Source organism: Caretta caretta, chromosome 24 (assembly GCF_965140235.1).
Source record: "Caretta caretta isolate rCarCar2 chromosome 24, rCarCar1.hap1, whole genome shotgun sequence".
In the NCBI taxonomy this organism is placed as follows: Eukaryota; Metazoa; Chordata; order Testudines; family Cheloniidae; genus Caretta; species Caretta caretta.
Genome location: NC_134229.1, coordinates 12,196,978 through 12,220,808, shown reverse-complemented (window position 1 = coordinate 12,220,808; position 23,831 = coordinate 12,196,978). Strand labels below are relative to the sequence as shown.

At 52.9% G+C, this 23,831-nt stretch overlaps 1 protein-coding gene across 2 annotated transcripts in view; it reads left to right on the top strand.

Moving 5' to 3' along the window:
• CADM3 (cell adhesion molecule 3) overlaps positions 1 to 23,831 on the top strand; it is a 143,813-nt gene that overhangs the window by 105,523 nt on the left and 14,459 nt on the right. The window contains exons 7-10 of one of the 2 annotated variants that reach the window (XM_048828907.2): positions 3,543 to 3,633; positions 3,969 to 4,138; positions 12,613 to 12,735; positions 15,620 to 15,745. In XM_048828907.2, coding sequence (XP_048684864.1) covers positions 3,543 to 3,633; positions 3,969 to 4,138; positions 12,613 to 12,735; positions 15,620 to 15,745 — 510 coding nt within the window. The remainder of the gene's footprint in view (positions 1 to 3,542; positions 3,634 to 3,968; positions 4,139 to 12,612; positions 12,736 to 15,619; positions 15,746 to 23,831) is intronic. The other variant, XM_048828908.2, reaches the window with a different exon arrangement.

The following is a 23,831-nucleotide window of genomic DNA, read 5'->3' as shown; positions in this document are numbered from 1 at the left end:
ATCCCACTGCTCACCACCCCATCCATACACACAGCCCACTACTAACCTCACCCTGCGCACACACAAATCCCATCACTAACCACCCTGCGCACACATAGCCCACCACCAGCCACGCCTTACACTCATACAGTCCACAGCTAACCCTTCCAGGCAAACACTGAGCCCACCGCTAGCCACCCTCTACATGCACACACAGCCCACTGCTAACCATCCCCATGCACAAAGCACTTACTGCTAACCAACGCTACGTACACACAGCCCATCGCTAACCTCCCTCCCCACGTACATGCGCACCACTAACTGTTCCCCATGTACAAACACAGCCCACCGCTACTCCCCCACCACTACTCCAGACACACACACATCCCACCGCTAACCACCCATACACAGACATACAGCCCACTGCTAACCCCCCCAATCCACACACAGCTCACCAGTAACCACTTCCTAAGCACACACAGCCCAATGCTATCCACCCTCAACACACACACTGCCCACTACTAACCAACTTGATCAACACACCCCCCCACACTAATTACTCCCACTCACACAAAGCCCACCACTAACCATCCCCTACACGCACACACAGCCTACCGCTAACCCCCCGAAACACACACAGTCCTCTCCTAATCACTAATACGCAAACAGCCCTCCACTAACCATCCCTACGTACACACAGCCCACTGATGAGCACTAATACTCACAATTACAGCTACCACTATCCTCCCATGCACAAACACACAGCCCACCATTAACCACCAACATGCACACACATCCCATCACTAACCACCGCTGCATACACACAGCTCACCACTAACCAATCCCTATGCGCACACAGCCCACAGCTTAACCCCTCTACACAGCCGCAGCCCACAGCTTAACCCCCCTACCTAGACACAGCCCATCAATAACACCCCCAAGCACACACAGCCCACAGCTAACCACTCAATGCATGTACACATCCTACCAGTAACCACCCTGACGCACACACAGCTCTCCACTCACCACCCCAACACTGTAACGTTCCCCTCTTGTGTTATCTGGACCGGTGATCTGCTAGGCCACTCCAATCCTTGACTCTAGGAGCCAGCCTTACCCTGCTGTGAGAACACCCACCCCTGGGCGGTTCACGCACAGACTACTTACAAGCGAATGACACTAGCCAATATCTCCATTCCCAGAAACAACCCTAGGAACCTCCATCTTGCAGTGTCCAGTTATGACCGCTGGACGCTGCAATCTTATATGAGTTCGTCAATTTAACGAAGAAATTGATGTGTGTCAGGCTTGTTATCCCAAGGGGAGCCTCTGACACACTTCAAACTAAACACACTGCCTCAGGTAGAATAAACAATGAAATTTATTAACTATAAAGACAGATTTTAAGTGATTACAAGTCAAAGCATAACAAGTCAGCTTTGGTCAAATGAAATAAAAGCAAAGCATTCTAAGCTGATCTTAACACTTTCAATGTCCTTACAAACTTAGATGCTTCTCACCACAGGCTGGCTGGTTGTTCTTCAGCCAGGCTCTCCCCTTTGGTCAGCACTTCAGTCGCTTGGTGTGGTGTCTGTAGATTTAGGTGGAAGAGAGAGAGTGAGCATGGCAAACTTCTCTCCCTTTTATCATGTTCTTTCTTCCCTCTTGGTTTTGCCCCCGCCCCCCACCTTCAGAGTCAGGTGAGCATTACCTCATCGCAGTTCCAAATTGACCAAAGGAAGGGCAGTGACTCCCTGGAGGGTCTAACAGATTCTTTTGTTGCTGCCAAGGCCAGCGTCCATTGTTCCTGTGAGGCTGGGCTGGGTTTGTCCCATACCTCCTCTCATGACATGTGAACTGGCTCTCTGTTCTTGGAGAGTTTTTGCATGGGCTTGCTTTAAGCCATGAGGATATATTTTCAGCCTCATAACTATATACATGAAATTTATAACCTATAACCTTACTATAACAATTACTATAACATCACTATAACAACCATGCTCAGTGCATCATGAGCCTTCCGAAGACACCCAACGTGATAATCTTTGCATTGGATACCACACAGTCATTTTATAAATATGAACATGGGGGTGTCGGGTGTTCCCCCAAGGTACAGAGCGTCACAGACACACACACACACATCTCACTGCTAATCACTGCTATGCACACACATCCCACTGTTACCGTCCCCAGTGCACACACAGCTCACTGCTAACCCCCCCCACCATACGCACACACAGCCCACTGCTAACCAGCCCCTATGCACACACAGATCACCACTAACCCCCACTACATAGACACAGCTCACTGCTAACCCCACCCACACATACACAGCTTGCCACTAACCATCGCCTACGCAAACGCATCCCACCGCTAACCCCCATTATGTAGACACAGCCCACCACTCACCACCCTCCTATACACACACAGCCCACCGCTAACCACCCCACGGACACACACAGCCCACCGCTATCCACCCCATGCACACACACAGCCCACCGCTATCCACCCCATGCACACACACAGTCCACTGCTAACCACCCCATGCACACACAGCCAACTGCTAACCACCCTTGTACACACACACAGCCCACCGCTAACCACCCCATGCACACACACAGCCCACCGCTAACCACCCATATGCACACACACAGCCCACCACTAACCACCCCCACGCATACATATCTCATCGCTATCCACCCCATGCACACACATCCCACCACTAAGCACCCCATGCACATACACACTCCACCGCTAACCACCCCATGCACACACAGCCAACTGCTAACAGCCCTTGTGCATATACTAATCCCCCGCTAAACATCCCTTACACACATACTCAGCCCACCGCTAACCACCCCTATGCACACACACATTGCATCGCTAAACACCCTGTACATGCACACAGCCCACCGCTAGCCACCCCTATGCTGCGCACACACAACCCAGCCCACCATTAACCACCCCTTCACACTCACATCCCACCACTAACCCCTCCATACACACACAGAGCCCAATGCTAACCAATCCCTCAAAAACGCAGCCCACCACTAACCACCCCATACGCACAGCCCAACACTAACGCCCGCCACGCACACACAGCTTACCGCTAAGCACCCCCTACATACGCACATCCCACTGCGGGTGTAGGGAGGGAGGGGCATGCTGCGGGTGAATGGTGGGAAGGGCACGCTGTGGGCATGTGGAGAGAGGGTCACACTGCAGGTGTGTGGCAGGAGGGGCACGCTGCAGGTGTAGGGAAGGAGGGAGGTACACAGTATTGGTGTGTGGTGGGGGGAACAAGCATTGGTGTTTAGAGGGAGGGGCATGCTGCCGATGTTTGGAAGGAGAGGCATGCTGTGGGTGTAGGGAGGGAGGGGGACGCTGTGGGTTTATGGAGGGAGGGGCACGCTGCAGCTGAAACGAGGGAGGGACAAGCTCAGGGTGTAGTGAGGGACATGCCATGGTTGTGGTGGGAGAGGCACCGTGGGCGGGAGAAGGGGCAGCACAGAACGTGCTCCAGAATTTTGATTTTTACCTTTCTCTTTTTTCCCTCTCTCCAGTTAAGCCAACAGCAACGATCGAGCCAGACCCCCCCTACCCTAGGGAGGGCGAGGAGCTGCGGCTGCAGTGCGAAGTCCAGGGCAATCCGATGTAAGCGTCTACCCCTCCCCAGCCCCTCTGGCTCCCGTCCTCTCCTGCAGGGCTGCTTGCAGCACCCCTTATAGCTCTCTTCACCGGGCTACAGCCTTGCTGCTAGGGCCTGTCCCGGGGGCGCTGCAGCTCCTGCCAGTTCAGTGGGATGCAGTCAGGCCTTTGTCACAGTCTGCAAGGGCCTCGGGGACTGTGGGGGAAGCTCCCCTGGGCAATGGAAGCTGCTGTAATGAATTCCTAGCTGGGCTGACCTCTGAAGCCAGCACCTGCTGCTGCATGGGTGTATGCCCCTCGGGGAAGCGCCCCTTGCCTTTCACTAACCCCTGTCCTCTTAGCCCCCAGGAGTTCCTGTGGACGAAGGAGGGCAGCGATGTTCCCCTGCGTCCAAACACCAACCGTGTCCTCACCCTCCCCTTCCTCAACAAGAGCGACAGTGGCACCTATATCTGCATGGCCACCAGCACCATGGGTAGCGTTGTAGTGAGGTACAACCTGGACATCAATGGTAAGCATTGGGCACCAGACAGGGGGTGGAGCGCCTGCTTGCTGCCTCCTCCCCTCTCCGGGGACTAGCACCTGAACCTCACCTTGCACTCGGCTCCCCGGAGCCTCTGCGATATGCTGCCAAGTACAGTGGAGTTGTCCCTCTGGGGGGCTCATCCCACACTGCTGGAGCCATCTGATGTGTGCCCCTGGGTTTGTGCCGCACACTCCCTGCGGGGAGCCCCAGTGTGTTGGGAACACCCCTGGCGGGGAGCTCTGGGTACGTTGGGAACACCCCCTGCTGGGGAGCCCCAGGCGCATTGGGAACAACCCTTGCTGGGGAGCCCAGGGTTTGTTGGGAACACCCCTACCGGGGAGCCCCAATGTCTTGGGAACACCCCTTGCTGGGGAGCTCCAGGTGTCTTGGGAACACCCCTATCCAGGGAGCAGTGTGTTGGGTACGCCCACTGCCAGGGGTGATGCTCTTTGGAAGTACACTGCAGTGTCCCACGGACGGACCCAGCATGGACCCAGCCAACTGCAGATGCTGAGCCTCAGGGGGCTTGTCTCTGAGCTCCTGCAGCTGCTTCTTTGGCACAGGCTCCGTGAAGCTGCTGCCTCCTCCAACCTGTTCCTCTTTTCTTCTTTCTCTGGTATTTCTCTGCTGTTCTCCCCTCCCTACTCCCCACTCTCCCCCTGGATCACTCCTCACTGCGCTTCTATGCTCACTCTTCCCTCCTTCTCTCCTGTTCATTTGCTCCCCTCCCTCCCCGCTGGCTCCTCGGGCCCCCCATACAGAGCAGGAGGGGAGCAGATTGCCTCTCCAGAGCCCTGCAGGAGCTGATGGGTGTTGCTTGGCTGGGGAGCCCATGTGCAGGAGGAGGGAGCACAGCTTGTGGGGAGCTGGGAGGAGAGCCACGCAGCCTGGGCTGGGTTCAGTCATTATCTGCTGCTGTAAGGACAAGAGATGAACTGGGGCAGGGAGGGGGCTGGTCTGCTCAGCTACCCACCTGTGGATAGTGATATGGGAAGAGGGCAGCCAGCAATGGGGAGGAAAAGCTGGCCCTGAATGTCAGGGACTACAATAGCTGGAAACACCCTGCTGGTCCCTTCTAGAGTATCCCCGGGGCAGTGCAGGACTAGCTCTGTAGGAAGTTTGGAGGTGTTTGTCTAGTCTCATGGGATGGGGCTCCCACCTGTCCCCTAGCCAGATCCACCCGCACACTCTCAGAAGGATCTCCCGAAGTTTCAGATCGCTCTCCCCCTCTGGGATGGCAGCCCACTGCTCCGAGCTACACCCTGTGTGGGATACTGAACTGAGTGTGCCCTCTCTCTTATGGTTGTTAACACCCTGCACATGTTCACAGGCTGAACTCCCTGGTTTCCCGCCCTCCTCTCCCAGAACAGATGGACCGGATTTGCCCATTACTTGGGGTACACTCAATTATTAGAGTTACTCTTCAGGCAGCGGGGCGGGGGGGTGTCTGTAATTCTATCCATGTACTGCTTGTGTCACTTGTGTTCTCATATGGAGCTCTACTTCTCCCTTCTGCAAGTTCCCTCACAGTGGAGCCTGCAGGACCTAGGTTTCCCAGGGCTGGGTTCTTCCAGCCCCAGAATCAGAAGAACACACACATTAACAGAGCGCGTCTGAGAGGACCGGGTTAATCAGCACTCCCACACTGACCCCTTATATGCCCCTGGACTCAGCAGGCTGAGTCGAGCAGCACTTCCAAGCTGCCACCCTCATATATCCCAGGTTCAGCTCGTCCCTATCCCCACTTTCTCGTTATAATTGTTCTGGTAGTAGCCCACTTGATGAGCAAACCCCACAGGATTTTTGGGTGCTGCAGGGATCTTCAGCTTAAGTACAAGGAGCATTGCTAAAGAGAAAGAGAGAGAGAGAGAGAGAGGGAAGCAACCAGCTTAACCATGAAAGTTATTTATTGCCAGGTAATAACCGTACAAGGGGAGCCAAACAAACAAAACAGTTACAATATTAAATCTAACTTAATGAAGTCCCAATGGAACTGATGCAGATGTTGGATACAAACATCCGAGCACTTACTTGAGTATTGGTAGGGAAACAACAATGGTTCAAGGGAGAACACTAGATTTGTTTATGGGTAAACTGATGGCTCAAGGGAGGATACCAAAGTTGTTTTGTTCAGGCTAGACAATAGGAACTTCTCATTCTTGGCTATCGGCCGTGTTCCTTCAAGGGAGCTCACAATGCAATTAGGCAGGTTCAGTATTTTGGATACCAATAAAGGATTTATTACTAGAATTGGTCTGATAAGTACTGAGCTGGGTGTGTGCAGGTGTGGGTTCATTAACAGCTGGAACAGAGATCCCCCAGAGTTCAGTGCAGTTCTTGCCTTATAATCTCTCTTCTCCATTCTGTATGCTAATGGGGATGCCTCCCTGTCCCATCCTTGATGCAAATGAGGCTAGGGAAGTTTCCTTAATCCCGTCACCCTTGTGCGGAGGGGTTTAGGTGTGTCTTCCACTGTCTTTTCATTCCTTTTTGTAAGCCGATTTAGGGCCAGATGTTCAAAAAAGCCTGACTCCTCCCAGCTCCCATTGACAACAAAGGAGGCTTAGCCCCAGCCCCATGGAGAATAATGGGCTGCTGAGCCCTTGATAACTTCAGCCCTTCATCTCTTCCCCTAACTGAGTCTTCCCAGCCCCAGATCATTTCTCTGAGCTGTCCAGAACTGAACAGTCTCCCTGGCACAGCCACCGTCCCATGGAGCCCCTAGGGTGTAATCCCTCTGTTCCGGCTCCAGTGCATTAGCAGCTCATGTCTAACCTGCTCCTCGAGCCCCCCATACAGAGCAGGAGGGGAGCAGATTGCCTGCAGCCCCATGGAGAATTGCCGGCTGCCCTGGATTCTCTTCCCATGGGTATTCAGGCTGCTGTGGTTTTTTCACCTGCTGCACGTGCTGCATTTCCAAGACATTGCTACTGCTATTCCCTGCCTATGTTTAATGAGTCAGTGTGCTCTGCAAGTGGAACAGAGCTATGTACCGTTCAGGGTTCTGATTATGATCACTCTAATCTCCTGCTGCCTTGGGATCTGTTCTGTGTCCCCACTGGTGTTTCCAGCTCCTCCTAGTGGGGGTTGTTGGTGAATTTCATGGCTGTGCAGCCCCCTCCAAGACCAGCAGGGCCTGGCTTTCAAGCGCTCTCAGGGACACATGTTTGAAAGTGCTTGGTACAGAGCCGCTCCCACTGTGACATCCAGGGCTGGATTCTCAGGAGCTGAGTACCACCAAACGTGTGCAGCACGCTTAGCTCTTTAGAAATGTGGCCCTGATTCTGCATGCTGACTACTTCTGGAAATCTGCTTCTTTCTGTGACCTCCCATCCATCCATCCCTGGTTCCCAGCACAGTTCTATCTCATGGTCCATTATTGTGAATTGGCTGGGTTATTTTGGCAATTCTTCCTCCAGTTTTCAGCAACTCCCGAGTCAATCTGAGCGACTGAGGTGAGCAGAGGTTCCGTGTGACAGGAAACCAAACTCCAGATATGCGGCAGCTCCAGTACCATCTCCTCTTTTGCTGCCTACTGTAGAATTCTAGCCAAAAAAACAAAATCAAGTTTGTCTCTTCTCCATCATTCTCAGTCAGCTCCCAGTGCTGCTTATTGCTCACCGCCTCGGTATCCTCCATGCACAGATTGAGGGAGCTTTCACTTTAATAGTCCATCATTTTGTAAGGGGCAGAGGGTCAAAGTGAACTGACTGTAATGCCAGGATTGCTGTTGATCTTTTCTAAAAAACTAGCACCCGCCCCCTGGAACCTTCCTAACTCTCCAGGACTTTTCTTTACTGCTCTGGCATGTAAGTCCATTAGCTCGTCCCTGTGCCTCCCTGGGACTCACATTGTCCCGATATTGATACATCGCCCATTTGCCTATCTTCACATTTTTCATGGACTCTCTTGCTAGTTTTATATCCGAAGCTTCCTCAATTCATTTGTCCCCATTCCTCATCCATATGTTGCTTGGTGCAGAGAGCTTTCTGATAGGTGCTCAGTGTCTCGGTCAGATTTCATTCCCTTTCGCACTGACTCATGTCCCTGCTGCACCCTCTCTCTTCGTCTTCCCCCCGACATTTGTGGCAAAAGCCCCTCCTTCCCCCTTGGCAGAGTTAGCTCCATCCTCTCCTTTCTTTTCTCCCTAGGAGCCTTATTGGATTCTGTTGGCTTTTGATGGTTGCTTGCTTTCCACTCCCTCCATTTCCAAAGCAAGTGACTTCCCCACCTCTGAAGCCAACTGACCATTCTTGTTCCTTCTCCAAGGGATCAGAGTCTCGGAGAGCTCCTCAGTCACCGCCACCGCCCCGTGTGCACTCTGATGTGCTCTTCCATTGGACTGTGCTTGCTAGATTTCTGGAGTTCCCAAATGTGCTTTTCCACACTGAATGCCCCTGCCTTGCTGCATGTGGTGAGCCCTTTATGATGGGTTCTGGCAGACCAGGGTTACTGGTCCCTGGCCTCCCTTTTATTCTCTCTCAGTCAATTTCTTCATATCAGCAGATCTAGGATGGCTTCTTCTCTGAATGGATTCTCCAGTATCCAAGTTTCAGCGTAGCAGCCATGTTAGTCTGTATCCGCAAAAAGAAAAGGAGTATTTGTGGCACCTTAGAGACTAACAAATTTATTTGAGCATAAGCTTTAATGAGCTACAGCTCACTTCATCGGATGCAACATGAAAAGTGATGAAGTGAGCTCTAGCTCATGAAAGCTTATGCTCAGATAAATTTGTTAGTCTCTAAGGTGCCACAAATACTCCTTTTCTTTTTTCCAGTATCCAGGTCATTGAAGTCCTAGGAATGTGAACTGGTGCTGAGCTAGCTTAATCATCTCCCAGAAGAGACCAGGAGAGGTAACCCCCCATGAGCAGAGCTCCCAATAGTTTGAGTTCCCCGGGTGCTGGAGCTTGTCCCTGTTTGAGTCGCATACTGTCTGCAGCCGAGCAGAGCAATCCCTTCCTTCGTTGTTATCAAGTGCAGATCACAGGGGCTTCAGACCTGGTTCAGACCCAGCTGCCAGCACCCTGTGCCTCCTTTACATCACGGTGAGTCCCGCTCACACTGGGCACCCACAACTCACTGGGGTAAGTGACTACACAAGGTGCTTGGCAGTTGAGAACTGGACACAAATCTTGGGGCATATTTTGCAAAGCTTGTAGGAAAGCAGCAGTGGAGTCTGCACCAGGAGACTGTAACATGGCCAGTGTATCAGCTGCTCACATGCCTTGCGGGGGAGTCAGTGGGGAGAAGGGCTCCCTGGGGGGATGCAGACTCCCTCAGCAACCCCACCACAGAACAGGCTCTGGTTTTGCCCGTTCCAATCTCCCTGTTTGGCCCCTGCACTCAGATCCCAAACACACATTTGCCAGTGCCTTGCACTGCCGAGAGTCCTGCTCACTGGAGTATTAATAAATGAGCCAAAGGTGTTAACTTCACTGAGTCACTGTCTGACACTAACAGTCCAAACAGGGTCCAGGGGGTTGGTATCCAGAGACCTCAGCCTGCTTTGTCCCTGGGCAAACACACCATTAAACATCCCTTTAGCCTTCTATTAATGTACAGAAAAGAAGGGAAACAGTTGAAACCTTTACCATGTAAAATATGAAGTCAGGCTGGCATTGTAACAGCATCGCTAGATCCCTTTCCCTTCAGCTGGACAGTTTTTAGAATGGAAACCCCCACCCCCATGCTGTTTGACAGTCTCTTAGACCAGGGTTTCTCAACCTGTGGGTCGGGACCCAAAATTGGGTCACCAGAATGTTTCAAAGGGTTGAGTGGCAGCTCCTGTGTGTCCCCTGGGGCTGGCTGGGCTCGCCTCCTTGCTCCAGGCACTGCAACCTCTGGCTCTCAGCACCACTCAGGTTTGGCCCAGCCATCATGATGACGGGAGTCCGGGTAGGCCAAATTTGAGTGAGTGGCACTGCAACCCCAAGAGCCAGATCACAACTCCACTCACACAGATTTGGTCTAGTCAGGGGGGCGGGGCCAAACCTCAGCTGTGCTGCAGTCCCAGAGGTTGCAATGCCCAGAGTGGAGAGCCAAGTCCAGCCAGCCCCACAGCCCAGGAGCTGCACTGTGGGGTGAGTGCCAGGCAGGACGCAACTCTTTTGGGAGGGGAGGCAGGATCCGACTGAAAGCACCCCACGGCCAAGGGTTACCATATTTCAAGTTCCGAAATAGAGGACACTGCCAGGGGGAGGGAGAGTTGAAGAGGGGGTATAGTTTCTATGGCAGAACCATCCCATCCCACCCTTATTTCTGCTCTGCTGCAGAGCGGCAGCGCTGCCTTCAGAGCTGGGTGCCCTGTTAGCAGCCGCTGCTCTCCAGAAGGCAAGGGGAAAGGACGAGCAAGGAAAAATCATGGACATTTGTTCGTATTTCAAAAATCCACCCAGACGGAGGTTGGAGGACCAGAACAGAGGTCATGTCCGGGAAAACCCAGACATATGGTAACCCTACCAGGGCCTCTGCCTCCAGACTATTTACTGGGTTGCAGCAGGCCATAAACATTTGCAAATGGGTCTGGAGCCCAAAAAGGTTGAGAACTACTGACATAGGTGGTATCAAAGATGGTGGTAACGATCATCCCAGGTGGTGTTTGGGATTCAGCTGGAGCCGGAGGGGTGGCCATGTCATCTGGGTCCCTTGCGCTGGCCCGGTGTGGTCAAGACACTTCTTGGGATCAGGATCTGCCCTGGAGTCCCAGGAAGCCCTGGGCATGGCAGCCATGATGGTGAAGTTCACTCCAGGACCCTCTGTCCTTCCCGTCTGTTCTTCTTTTTGTTCTTTCCTTCCCACAAAATCTCGTTCTTTTAAGGACTCAAAAAGGGAGTGATGGATGGAATAGCTCCTCCCCTCATTATTTTGTCCCCCAGTTAGGCCTCATTTCTGACATATCAGTTTTGGCTCATTCATTTCCTGCTCCACATCTCCTGTTTTTAACCATGTAATTTCAACACAATCCTTGACTTATATTAACTAGGCCTTTTTGTCTGGACTAATTCAACTATTCTGTCTCCCTTCGTACCTTTCCCCATCAGCATGAGTCATTATAGGGTATTGTAACAACTTATGAACTTCTACAGTCATTTCACAGTTGAGCTCACAATTTGGGTCAATATGTAGGCCCAGTTGTTACAACACCATGCCACATAGTGATCAAGAGGCAGCCCCTCATGCACTTCCTTAGCTCCCGCCCGAGGGGACACTCCTGCGTTACACTGAGAGCCGGACAAGGGCATGCCCGGAAAGCTTCAGTGAAATGCCAAAGAGATGCCTGGCAAATGCTTCATTGGGCTGCTAGGCCCATCACAGACATAGACTGAGAGCTACCAGAACTCATAACACCCAGGGCTCCTAAGCAGAAGCTAACAGGGCTATACTGCCTGAAGGGCACAGAGCCAGGATGAAGGGAGGCAGGGAGGGGCATATGGGCAGGGGCATGTGGAGGTTGTGTGAGGCTGAGTAAGGGCACTAGAGGGGCAGGTGCAGACCAAGGGGGAAGAGCACCAAGTGAGGGCTCTTTTCCATGGATCCAGACCATGGAGTTCGATTTTACAATGGTTATAGCCAGAGCCAGCTGGGGCAGTGAGTGGAAGAGGAGGAGCACAGGGAAGAGGAAAAGGCCCCGGGCAGCGAGGGGAAGGGGGAAGGGCCCCGGGCAGTGAGGGGAAGTGGAAGGGCACGGGCAGTGAGGAGAAGTGGAGGGGCCCGGGGAAGAGGAAAAGGCCCGTCCATGTGGGCAGCAGAGGAGAGCAAGGGCTGGGAAGGAGTCTTCATGTGGAATTGGCAATGAATATGACAGCCACAGAACAGCAGATGGCAGGGGCTGCCTCCCCTCCCCCAGGAAGGCAAGAGGGAGAAGAAGTCAAATAAGAAGGGGTTGAGGCTGGGAGGAGCCTGTAAGGAAGGAGGGGTGGAGCTAAGCAAAGGCCAAACGGCACTGACGCACCCCCATATTGGGTCACTGCTATACATTGTATAGCTCCCAGGATCAGGGCCCTTGTGCTGGCACTGACCAAGCACACATTCTTTTGGGAAGAGCTCGCAATCTTCATCTGAACCTGTGACAGTAGGGGCCTGAACCTGTGACAGCAGTGGGGGGCACTGGCAGAGCAGTGGGGGGAGCCCAGGGCTGGGAGAGCACGGGTCTGCAGGTCAGGATTGAGAGGCATCAGCAGAGCTGTGTGGGGAGGGCCCAGTGCTGAGATAGCTGGGGCTGCAGGTCACAATTAAGGGGAACCGACAGAGCTGTGTGTGGGGTGGCCCCATGGCTGGGATAGCAGGGAGCTGCAGGTCGGGACTGAGGGGTACTGGCAGAGCTGAGTGCAGAGGGCTGGGCATTAGGAGAGAGTTGATAGAGACCTCCAGACATCATTTCCATCTTGGAGTCTCTCACACCATTGCTGTCATCTCTCCAGGTTGATTTGTTTCCCTTTTTTTTGTTGTCCTCCCCAGATTTTTCCCAGCTCCCCACCCCACATGTTCACTCCACTCCAGCCCCTTCGTCAGGCCCTTCCCAGTCCACCACTCATGTTACCATGGCTACTGCTTCATTCTTCACTCCAGTCGCTGTCCAAGGTACCGTAAGCTCCTTTTCTATTTCTTTATGGATTCCCTGTTCCCATGCCCAGTGGGGAGCACTGCAGGACATAGGAGGAGAATGGCTGCCAAGCCCAGAGGGACAAGGGCTGTGGCTCCAGCGGAGGAATTACTGCCAGCCCCTGGCTAGTACAATCAGGGGATTGTTCCTAGCACTTGGCTTCCTTGTTGGAATGTCCAGGTTCTGCAGCCGCCTTGCCAGTTCACCCTGCAAAGCCAGAATCCATAGGAGTAAAAGGTCCCAGACTGTGGCAAATAGGATTGTGGTAGCAGAAGAGGCCAGTGGCCCATCAAGTGTGACAGCCCACCTCCCTGTTGGTCCAGTACTGCTCTGCCCATGGTAACACACACCAGTGGTCTCTCGCTCTGGGTGCTGTCGCTGCAGGAACCATTGCCAGAGGCTTCGGAGGTTGTGGAAAATCGCCATATGCATCTTCTGGTCCCAGATGGGGAACCACCTATCTCTCCCCTAACACATGAGCCCTTACCATGTGTATCCTAGTGATTGCCATTGCTTTCAGGCAGCGACATGTCTAATCAATGTACTAACTGTACTAAGCTATTTGCTGTAATGCAGTCATGTGGCAGGATAGGTTAATCACACATTGCGAAAAATGCCTTTTGTCTGTCTGAAGTGTTGCCTTTTCATTTTGAATGCCTCTTGTTATTGTGTTAAGGGGCTGGGTAGCTCAGAGCCCTACTGGCTCCCTGCCCCATTCCTCTCTTTATATCCCTCTGCTGTCCTCTCTTTTATTCTTCTCCATTCCAAACTCTCCCCCTTCAGATGCCCCCCCTCCTCTCTAAGCATTTCTGTGACCCTTCCCTGGACCTTCCAATTCCTGAGCCAATACTTTTGGGATGAAGCAACTGAAACTGAATGAAAATTTGCCCCTGCACGCCCAGCACACCTGGCAGACACTGTTCCCCTGACAGGCACAGACTCCTGACACTGCCCCGGCTCCCAGGTGTGAACACCAGACATCGTCCTCCCCTCCAGATGCAGACACAAGAAACACCATCACCCTCAGCACAGACATGAGACCCCGTTCTCCACCCCTCCCCCCCCCCCAGCACAGACACACGAAACACTGTCATCCACAGGCACAAGGCATTGTCCCCATCCCCCCAGCATGGACACAAGACACCATCACCCCCAGCACTGCCATGAGAAACTTCCTCCCCCCAAGCACAAGTACGAGACACCATCTCCGCAGCATGTACATGAGACACCATCCACCCCCACCCCCGCCCTTGTGAGGCGGATGCGTAACCTTGGTCTGGGGTTGGGACACTGTGACAAGGGGCCTGGAAGGTGCTCTGTGGTGTCAAGTGGCCAAGGCAAGCCCTGGCAGGTGGTCTGAGATGCTCTAGGGGCGCTGCTACCCAGTCAGTGCCTGAGGTTTCCCTCTGAGTCATGAGCACCCTGCACTCCAGGCTGCTGTCCCCATCAGCCCTGTTCTGCCTTTGCTGACAAGAGACAGGATGGTTTGAACAGAGGGGCCAGAATGAACTGGGCCAACATCAACTGCTCCGAGTATAGTCACCTGCCTGCCATGGCAGCTTCCAAGGCAAAGTGCTCCTGACAGCCAGAGGAGCCAATCGCACAGGCTGTGCTGTTTCAGAGACAGAGGAGTCTGGCAGAGCAGGGCTTGTCATAGCAATGGAGATAGAGCCCCTGAGCATGCCATGCCATGGGGCAGGACTGAAGGGCATGGGCAGAGCCAGGGCTGCAGGTTGGGATTGAGGCAGCATCACAGAGCTGGGCAGGAGCCCAAGACTGGAATAGCCAGGGCTCTGCAGGGCAGGAGGGAGGGGCATGAGCATGTGGGGGTGGTCGCTCACCCTGTGACCAGTGCTACTGGCGGGGAAAGGAGAGGAGAGGAGACAGGGTGGGTAGGGATGGGGCAGAGTGGAGAGGGGAGGGGATAGATGGGCAGGGAAGGAGAGGAGAGAGGGCAAGGATGGGGTGGGGAGAGATGAAAGGGACAGGGACTGGGGTGGGGTTTCACCTCTTGCCCAGTCCCAGCTCTCCAGGCTCTTGGACCCGCTCTGGCCTCTCTCTCTCCACTTCCCTCCCAGTTTCCTCCTCTTCTGCCTGCATCCAGCCCCACTGCACTGGGGCAAGAGCTTTCTCCGTTGCAGCTCCACTGTGCATCCATCGCATTTCTCGTCTCTGCTGGCAGCTTCTCTCTGCATCTATTGCATTTCCCATCTCCACCGCAGCCCTTCTCTGCCTCCATCACATTTTCCATCTCCGCTGTAGCCCTCTCTGCATCCATCACATTTCCCATCTCGGCTGGCGGCCCCTCTCCTCATCCATGGAATCTCTTTCCTTAGAGGTTTTTAAGCTCAGGCTTGACAAAGCCCTGGCTGGGATGATTTAGTTGGGGATTGGTCCTGCTTTGAGCAGGGGATTGGACTAGATGACCTCCTGAGGTCCCTGCCAACCCTGATATTCTATTACATTTCCCATCTCTGCTGACAGCCCCTCTCTGCCTCCATCACATTTTCCATCTCCCCCGGCAGCCCCTCTCTGCCTCCATCATATTTCTCATCTCTGCTGGCAGCCCCTCTCCTCTCTCTGGCTCTGCACTTCTCTCTCCCACTGGTAATATTTCACTCCCAGCTTTTAGGACCTGGCAGCTGGTAGGAAGGACGCAGCCATGGGGAAAGCTGTGCTCTACTGGAATGTGCCCTTAGCACCCCAAGGTTCTATGTAAGGGCACATGGAGCCAGGCCAGGCACACACATTGCGACCCCCAGCTCTGGTGCTGAGAGAGTTTCTGTACCACGCAGGACTTCAGCAGGGCCTGTAAACACCTTTCTCTCTCTCTGTCTCCCCCCTGCACTGCCACATGTATAGATGCCAGCCCGATGTCTTCCTCCTCTGGCACATACCATGCTGTGATTGGTGGAGTGGTCGCAGTCATTGTCTTTCTGCTACTCAGCCTGCTCATCGTCCTGGCACACTACCTAATCAGGCACAAAGGTAAGGCCTGGCCACTGCCTACAGCTCAGCTCACGGGCTGGCCTCTCAGAGGTGGGAAGGAGAAGGCAGCCAAGTCTCTCTTGCCAATGGCCTTCGGCCTATTCATGATTGCTTCCTGTTTAATGCTCTCCGTCCCCTGCTCTTCCAGAGCCTCCCGGGGCTTGGCACTGCCATGAGGGGGACAAGTGTTTTGCTTTCACGGCCTGGGTGCTGCAGGGGCGTGCTGGGCATGGATCATGCGGAGCTAGAGTTCCAGCCCTAGGGGAAGGAGTCTCCTATTGCCCCACAGCACCCCCTGCCTGCCGTACACAGAGGAGCCGCGTATGACCTGGCACAGAAGGAGCAGAGACCTGTGTGACGAAGTGGGACTATTCTTAATGTTTCCTCTGAATAGTGTGGGGGTGCCTCAGTTTCCCCTAGGCAGTTCTTAAGTATCTAGGTGGTGGGGTAAGGGTGTATGATTGTTGCAGAGCCCTGGAGGGCAGGTGTGTGTAGGGGTCTGGACAGAGAATGGCCGACACCCTGTTTCCTGGCAACTGATGGCCTGGGCCCTTCCTCCCTGCAAGATCAGAGCTAAAGGGTTGGAGAACAAAGGAATCAGGTGACCTCCTGGCCCGGGAAAGGGACAAAGCCCAGAAGAGGAGGGGCTGGAGAGAGTTTCAGTTTGGGGCTGGCTGGGACATGGAGTGAAGGGCAGACGTGGTTGTCTGGCTCACTGCCCCCCAAAATGGACCCAGCTGAGGGGTCCTGTTCTCTGTACCTACAAGCTCTGTGTTAAACCATGTTCCTGTCATCTAATAAACCTTCTGTTTTACTGGCTGGCGGAGAGTCACGTCTGACTGCGGAGTTGGGTTTTAGGACCCTCTGGCTTCCCCAGGAGCCTGCCTGGGCAGACTCACTGTGGGAAGTGCAGGGAGGGGCAGAGGATGCTGAATGCTCCGAGGTGAGACCCAGGAAGGTGGAAGCCGTGTGAGCTGTGTGTCCTGCAGACAGTCTGCTCACAGAAAGGAGACTTCCCCAGAGTCCTGATTGGCTTCGTAGGGAGCAGTTCCAGAGCATCGCCCAGGGACTCCGTGACAACTGGCGGCAGCGGTGGGATCTACTGCAGTAAGTGACTGGGGAGCACTAAAACGAAGGGGGATTGATGGGGACCAGGCATGCTGAAGATTCAGAAAGAGACAGTTTCAGGGGGCGGTTAACCCCTAAGAGTGTGTGACCAGAGAGAAGGACTTTTGCAGTAACAGGGTCCCCCGGGGGATTGAAACGAGCGGTCCCAGGGGTGGAGGAGTCTGCAGCTCGACCCTGGCAAAGAGGTGATACCCTTGAGAATGGCTGGCACACTAGTTCTCCCTGGAAACCATGGGGAGCTGAGAGCACACAGGCCTGTGAGTCCACAACAACTTGGGAAGAGCGGAGTGATGGCCTATCACCATCTCCTTAAGAAGGACATTGTAACCCTGTGCAGAAAGAAAGTGTTGAGCATTGGAAAGTTCACCAAAGCACAGTTAATCGTGCAGCTGGAGGAGGATGACCACTCTAAGGAACAGATTCCTGACCCCAAATGGGGCTATAGCAGGATCTGGGAGCAGCTGGAGTGGGAGCCAGGCCTCGCCAAGACTCCTGTCCCCGACCAGACAAGGGTCTTCACGATCGGGTTCCCCATCAGGAGATCGGAGACGGACGGGATTGGAGCTGAGTCCGAGAGAGCAAGAGGACTGTGAGAGACAGCAAAAGTCCGAGAAAGAGCTGCAGAAGCAACAGCAGCATGAACTGGCGGTGGTGGAGTGGAGAGGCATAGGGGACCTCCCAGGGGTGAGCGGGGATAGACCCCGGGGTGCCAGTTCCGCAGGGAACCTCGAGACTAAATTGCTGCCCCTGGTTAAGGATGGGGGGGATGTGGATGCCCACCTCACTGCCTTTCAGCAGGCTGGCAATTTGAACCAGGGGGACCCTGCGGAAAAGCCCTGGTGTCTAGCTCCTTTGCTGGGTCCCCAGGCCATAGACTCTGTCAGCCAGATGGGTGGGGAAGTGGACACGCTCCCACTCCTGACCACAACCTATATGTCTGTGTGGAGTTTCCTGGGGCCAGGCCCCTCGGACCTCCAGTGGGAGCAGAAGGTGATGGTCAGTGGGGAGACGTTCCTGGGGTGGCGAGATCCTGGGACAGAGAGAACTGTTGTCAGACCCTGGGTGGTGCAGCCTCAGATGCTGAGGGGCTGTGTGAGCTGGGTGAGGGTCCTAGGGACGAAGCCCCTCGCCCTGCCCATAGCCCAGATCCCTGTGCAGACCCAGGAGGGGTGGGGCTGGCTGGTTGTTGGGGTTCTCCAGGATACCAGCTGCGAGACCCTGTTGTGGGGTGGCTGTGTCTCTTTGGGACAGGATCCAGGCCCTGCTCCTGTAACTGCCAAGGGTTTGAATTTAAATCCAGGGAACCAATTGGTGGAGAGGGAAATGGTCAGTGAAAATGCAGATGACCTGGCTGGCAGGGGGGAGGAGTGGCTAGGCTCAGGCTACCTGCCTGCCTGTAACCAGACCCTGGGGCTGGATGGGACAGAGAGATGCTCCCCGCCCCCCTTGCACACTGGAGAGGGGGCTCAGGCTGGCTCTGATGCAGTGAGGAAAGCAGCGAGCTCGCTGCCTACCCCCACTGGGACAGCAAGGGCAGCGCTGAGCACAGTGGGAGCTGAGACCCCAGCTGAGGGAGGGAGACACAGGCAGGGCAGGGTATCTGTTGGGAGTGGCAAGGTGCTTGGTAAGGAAAGTTTGGATGAGCCTAGGCAGCCTTGTGTGCTGATGGCTGTGTCTAGTCAGCAGTGTGGGAAGGCGAGCATAGTGGAAGATGAGTGTCCCTGTACCTTACCTGTTACCTGGGTGGAGAATTGTGACAGTGAAGGAAATGTGCCTGTGTCTGTCAGGGGTATGGACTTGCCTATGGAGGGAGCTACCCTGATCTCCAAGCAGTTGTCTGTGACCGGCCTTGTATGCTGGGACCAGAGGAATGAGATCCCAAGCTGTGTGTCTGGTAAAGGAGAAAGTGTGTCTGGCTCTTTTTTGTCTGTGGAGCAGACAGAAGGGGCCTTTCAGCCTGTGATAGTTGAGGGTAGTGCAGTTGTCTCAGAGTTTGTTCTGGATTCAGCTAAAGCCCAGGAAGGGAAGGGCTAAGTTTGTGTCTGCTCGGGAGAATGGCCCTGTAACTCAGTCGCATCCAGTTAGTGTCTATGTAAAATCCCAGAGACCAGACAATTCTGGTGCTTGTATTTTGCTTGTTGCTAGTGTGTTGTTGGGAAAGGTTGTAGCAACTCTGGTCTAATCAGGGTGAGATCCTAGCCCGACACAAGGAGAGCATGAAGGTGATGTGATTGTGTTACCTGCTGAGGGTTTGGAAACCTGTGGCAAGAAGGAAAAGATTCCTGAACTTGTGTGTGGCAAAGGGAAGGAGAATGCTTCTAACCTTTTATCTAGGAAGTCTGTACGTTGGCCTGAAAGGGGATTGTGTAGGAATCCGCCGAATGGGCCAGAGGTGATTCTGGATGTAAGGGAGATCCAGAAAGAGGCTGTTGTTGCTCAGGAAAGTGTTCCTCTAGAGCAAACCCTAGGTGAAGAGGGTAAGAGCAGAATTTCTGTGAGGGGTGAATTGTTGCATAGAAAAGCCCTAGAGAAAGGAATCCTCATGGAGTCTTTGCAAGCAGTTTACTGCAACTGAAGGGTGTGAAAGTGATTTAATCAAGAAAGTTTCAGTTCCTGGCAGCCAGAAATTTTCTGTTGTGAATGGATCCACTGACTTTCCTGTTGAAAGACCCAGTGTGGATATGTTTGAGAAGGTCTCAGATGAAGTGAAAGCTGTTAAGAAAGTTGAACAGTCCTATAACCAAGTGGCTGTGTTTGGCCAGCTTATTGGGGAGAAGACCCAATCCCAGTTTGACTCCCGGGGGGTTTGGGGTGGCCAAAGGGCACGGGCCGCATAAACCTTCCCACATGCGGCCTGCGAGTGCTATCGACCACCCCTGACCTAAGGGAGGGCATGAAACTGGAAGGGCCTGGTGTAACTCCTACCAAGGAATGGGAGAGATGCTGGGGCATCCATGGGAACGTTGGTGGCTTTGAACTTCCCAGGTCACTGGCTAAAGTGACCCCACTCAGTTTGATCTCGAAGGGAGGAGAGATGTGACGAAGTGGGACTATTCTTAATGTTTCCTCTGAATAGTGTGGGGGTGCCTCAGTTTCCCCTAGGCAGTTCTTAAGTATCTAGGTGGTGGGGTAAGGGTCTATGATCGTTGCAGAGCCCTGGAGGGCAGGTTTGTGTAGGGGTCTGGACACAGAGAATGGCTGACACCCTGTTTCCTGGCAACTGGTGGCCTGGGCCCTTCCCCCCTGCAAGGTGAGAGCTAAAGGGTTGGAGAACAAAGGAATCAGGTGACCTCCTGGCCCAGGAAAGGGACAAAGCCCAGAGGAGGAGGGGCTGGAAAGAGTTTCAGTTTGGGGCTGGCTGGGACATGGAGTGAAGGGCAGACGTGGTTGTCTGGCTCACTGCTCCCCAACATGGACCCAGCTGAGGGGTCCTGTTTCCTGTACCTGCAAGCTCTGTGTTAGACCATGTTCCTGTCATCTAATAAACCTTCTGTTTTACTGGCTGGAGGAGAGTCATGTCTGACTGCGAAGTTGGGGTTTAGGATCCTCTGGCTTCCCCAGGACCCCACCTGGGCAGACTCGCTGTGGGAAGCGCAGGGAGGGGCAGAGGATGCTGAATGCTCCGAGGTGAGACCCAGGAAGGTGGAAGCTGTGTGAGCTGTGTGTCCTGCAGACAGTCTGCTCACAGAAAGGAGACTTCCCCAGAGTCCTGACTGGCTTCGTAGGGAGCAGTTCCAGAGCATTGCCCAGGGACTCCATGACAACCTGACCTCAGCAGCTAAAAGCAGATCAAATTAAATCTGCACAGCACCACATGGGGATCCTTGGTGGGTCATTCTCCCTCCCTTGGGGCTGGCAGCTTGAGCATTGCCTCCCACTGACCCCCAAGAGCAGGAGCAAGTCCCACAAGACTCTTGTAACCAATCAGCTTCCACCTCCCTGAGCCCAGGATAGGGAAGGCTACCAAATCGCATCCCTCCCTTCTCTGTCACTCTCCATCACCTCTCTCTCACACCCTGTCCGTCTAGTATCATCATGTCATTGTTTTCTGTTCATTTCTTTAGTACTCATCCACCTAAATATCCTGCATCACATTCAGTCTATTCCTGGTCACCTAGGCACTCATCCTCCCGTCTCTGACCATCTGCAGAGATTTTTCATTGGCCACATATTATCCATCTATCCATCTGTCCACCTCTGCACCATCCATCCACCATCCACCCTGCCCCAACCAGGGTATTCTCCGCTCCCTTGACTTTTCATCTGTCCAGCAGATATGTGTGTAAAATGCAGAGGGATGATCAGATCTAACCATCAGCAGTAGACACATACATGTGACATGCTGGAACCTGTGATGTTCATCATATTCATCAATGATCTGGAAAGGGAGGTGAATAGTGAGGTAGCAACATTTGCAGATGAAACAAAATTACTCAAGATAGTTAAGTCCAAAGCTGACATTGAAGAAATACAAAGCAAACTTACTAAACTGAGTGACTGGGCAACAAAATGGCAGATGACATTCAGTGTTGATAAATGCAAAGTAATGCACACTGGAAAACATAATTCAAATCCTGAAGCACTTGCATGAGAGGAAAGTGATCAGGAACAGCCAGCATGGATTCACCAAGGGAAGGTCATGCCTGACTAATCTAATCGCCTTTTATGATGAGATTACTGGTTCTGTGGATGAAGGGAAAGCAGTGGATGTATTGTTTCTTGACTTTAGCAAAGCTTTTGACACGGTCTCCCACAGTATTCTTGTCAGCAAGTTAAGGAAGTATGGGCTGGATGAATGCACTACAAGGTGGGTAGAAAGCTGGCTAGATTGTCGGGCTCAACGGGTAGTGATCAATGGCTCCATATCTAGTTGGCAGCCGGTATCAAGTGGAGTACCCCAAGGGTCGGTCCTGGGGCCGGTTTTGTTCAATATCTTCATAAATGATCTGGAGGATGGTGTGGATTGCACTCTCAGCAAATTTGCGGATGATACTAAACTGGGAGGAGTGGTAGATACGCTGGAGGGCAGGGATAGGATACAGAAAGACCTAGACAAATTGGAGGATTGGGCCAAAAGAAATCTGATGAGGTTCAATAAGGATAAGTGCAGGGTCCTGCACTTAGGACGGAAGAACCCAATGCACAGCTACAGAATAGGGACCGAATGGCTAGGCAGCAGTTCTGCGGAAAAGGACCTAGGGGTGACAGTGGACGAGAAGCTGGATATGAGTCAGCAGTGTGCCCTTGTTGCCAAGAAGGCCAATGGCATTTTGGGATGTATAGGTAGGGGCATAGCGAGCAGATCGAGGGACGTGATCGTTCCCCTCTATTCGACATTGGTGAGGCCTCATCTGGAGTACTGTGTCCAGTTTTGGGCCCCACACTTCAAGAAGGATGTGGATAAATTGGAGAGAGTCCAGCGAAGGGCAACAAAAATGATTAGGGGTCTGGAACACATGAGTTATGAGGAGAGGCTGAGGGAGCTGGGATTGTTTAGCCTGCAGAAGAGAAGAATGAGGGGGGATTTGATAGCTGCTTTCAACTACCTGAAAGGGGGTTCCAAAGAGGATGGCTCTAGACTGTTCTCAATGGTAGCAGATGACAGAACGAGGAGTAATGGTCTCAAGTTGCAGTGGGGGAGGTTTAGATTGGATATTAGGAAAAACTTTTTCACTAAGAGGGTGGTGAAACACTGGAATGCGTTACCTAGGGAGGTGGTAGAATCTCCTTCCTTAGAGGTTTTTAAGGTCAGGCTTGACAAAGCCCTGGCTGGAATGATTTAACTGGGAATTGGTCCTGCTTTGAGCAGGGGGTTGGACTAGATGACCTTCTGGGGTCCCTTCCAACCCTGATATTCTATGATTCTATGATTCAAATTATTCATACAAAATGATGGGGTCTACATTAGCTGTTACCACTCAAGAAAGAGATCTTGGAGTCATTGTGGATAGTTCTGTGGAAATATCCACTCAATGTGCAGTGGCAGTCAAAAAAGCTCACATATTGTTAGGAACCATTAGGAAAGGGATAGTTAATACATCATAAAATATCATGTCACTATATAAATCCATGTTAAACCCACACCTTGAGTACTGCATAGGGTATCTAAAAAAAATTAGAATTGGAAAAATTACAAAGGTCAACAAAAATGATTGGGGTATTAGGAGAGATTAAAAAGACTGGGACTGTTCATCTTAGGAGAGATATGGTAGAGGTCTATAAATAATGACAGGTGGGGAGAAAGTGAATAGGGAAGTTTTATTTACCCCTTCACATAACACAAGAACTAGGGGTCACCCAATTAAATTAATAGGCAGCAGGTTTAAAACAAACATAAGGAAGTACCTCTTAACACAACACACAGTCAACCTGTGGAACTCATTGCCAGGGGATGTTGTGAAGGCCAAAAGTATAACTGGGTTAAAAAAAAAGCTAGATATGTTCATGGAGGATAGGTCCATCACTGGCTATTATCCAAGATGGTCAGGGATGCAACCCCCTGCTCTGGGTGCCCTGAGCCTCTGACAGAAGCCAGGACTGGATGACCAGGGATGGGTCACTCAATAATTACCCTGATCTGTTCATTCCCTCTGAAGCTTCTGGCATCAGCCACTGTTGGAAGACAGGATTCTGAGCTAGTTGGACTGGTCTGACCCAATATGGCCGTTATGTGCTTATGACATCAGGCCAGCTTCAGAGATGATGTATAAGTTGGAAATGGACACCCCCTCAGCTCCTTTGGAGCTAGGTGCACCTCCAGCTAGTGTAGGGAGTCAGAGTTGGTATGACTTACATACTGAGGAGCCAGGTGTTTAAAGTTCATGTGGGGTGGAGGCTTCTTTGCTTTCCGCTGTCCTACACCCTCTGGGTAGGTGCTCTTCTGGCCCCTCTGGCTGTCACCTCACCCTTGGTTGTCATTATTTGTGTGGCTGTAACTCCCAGAGTCCCAAGCAGCTGG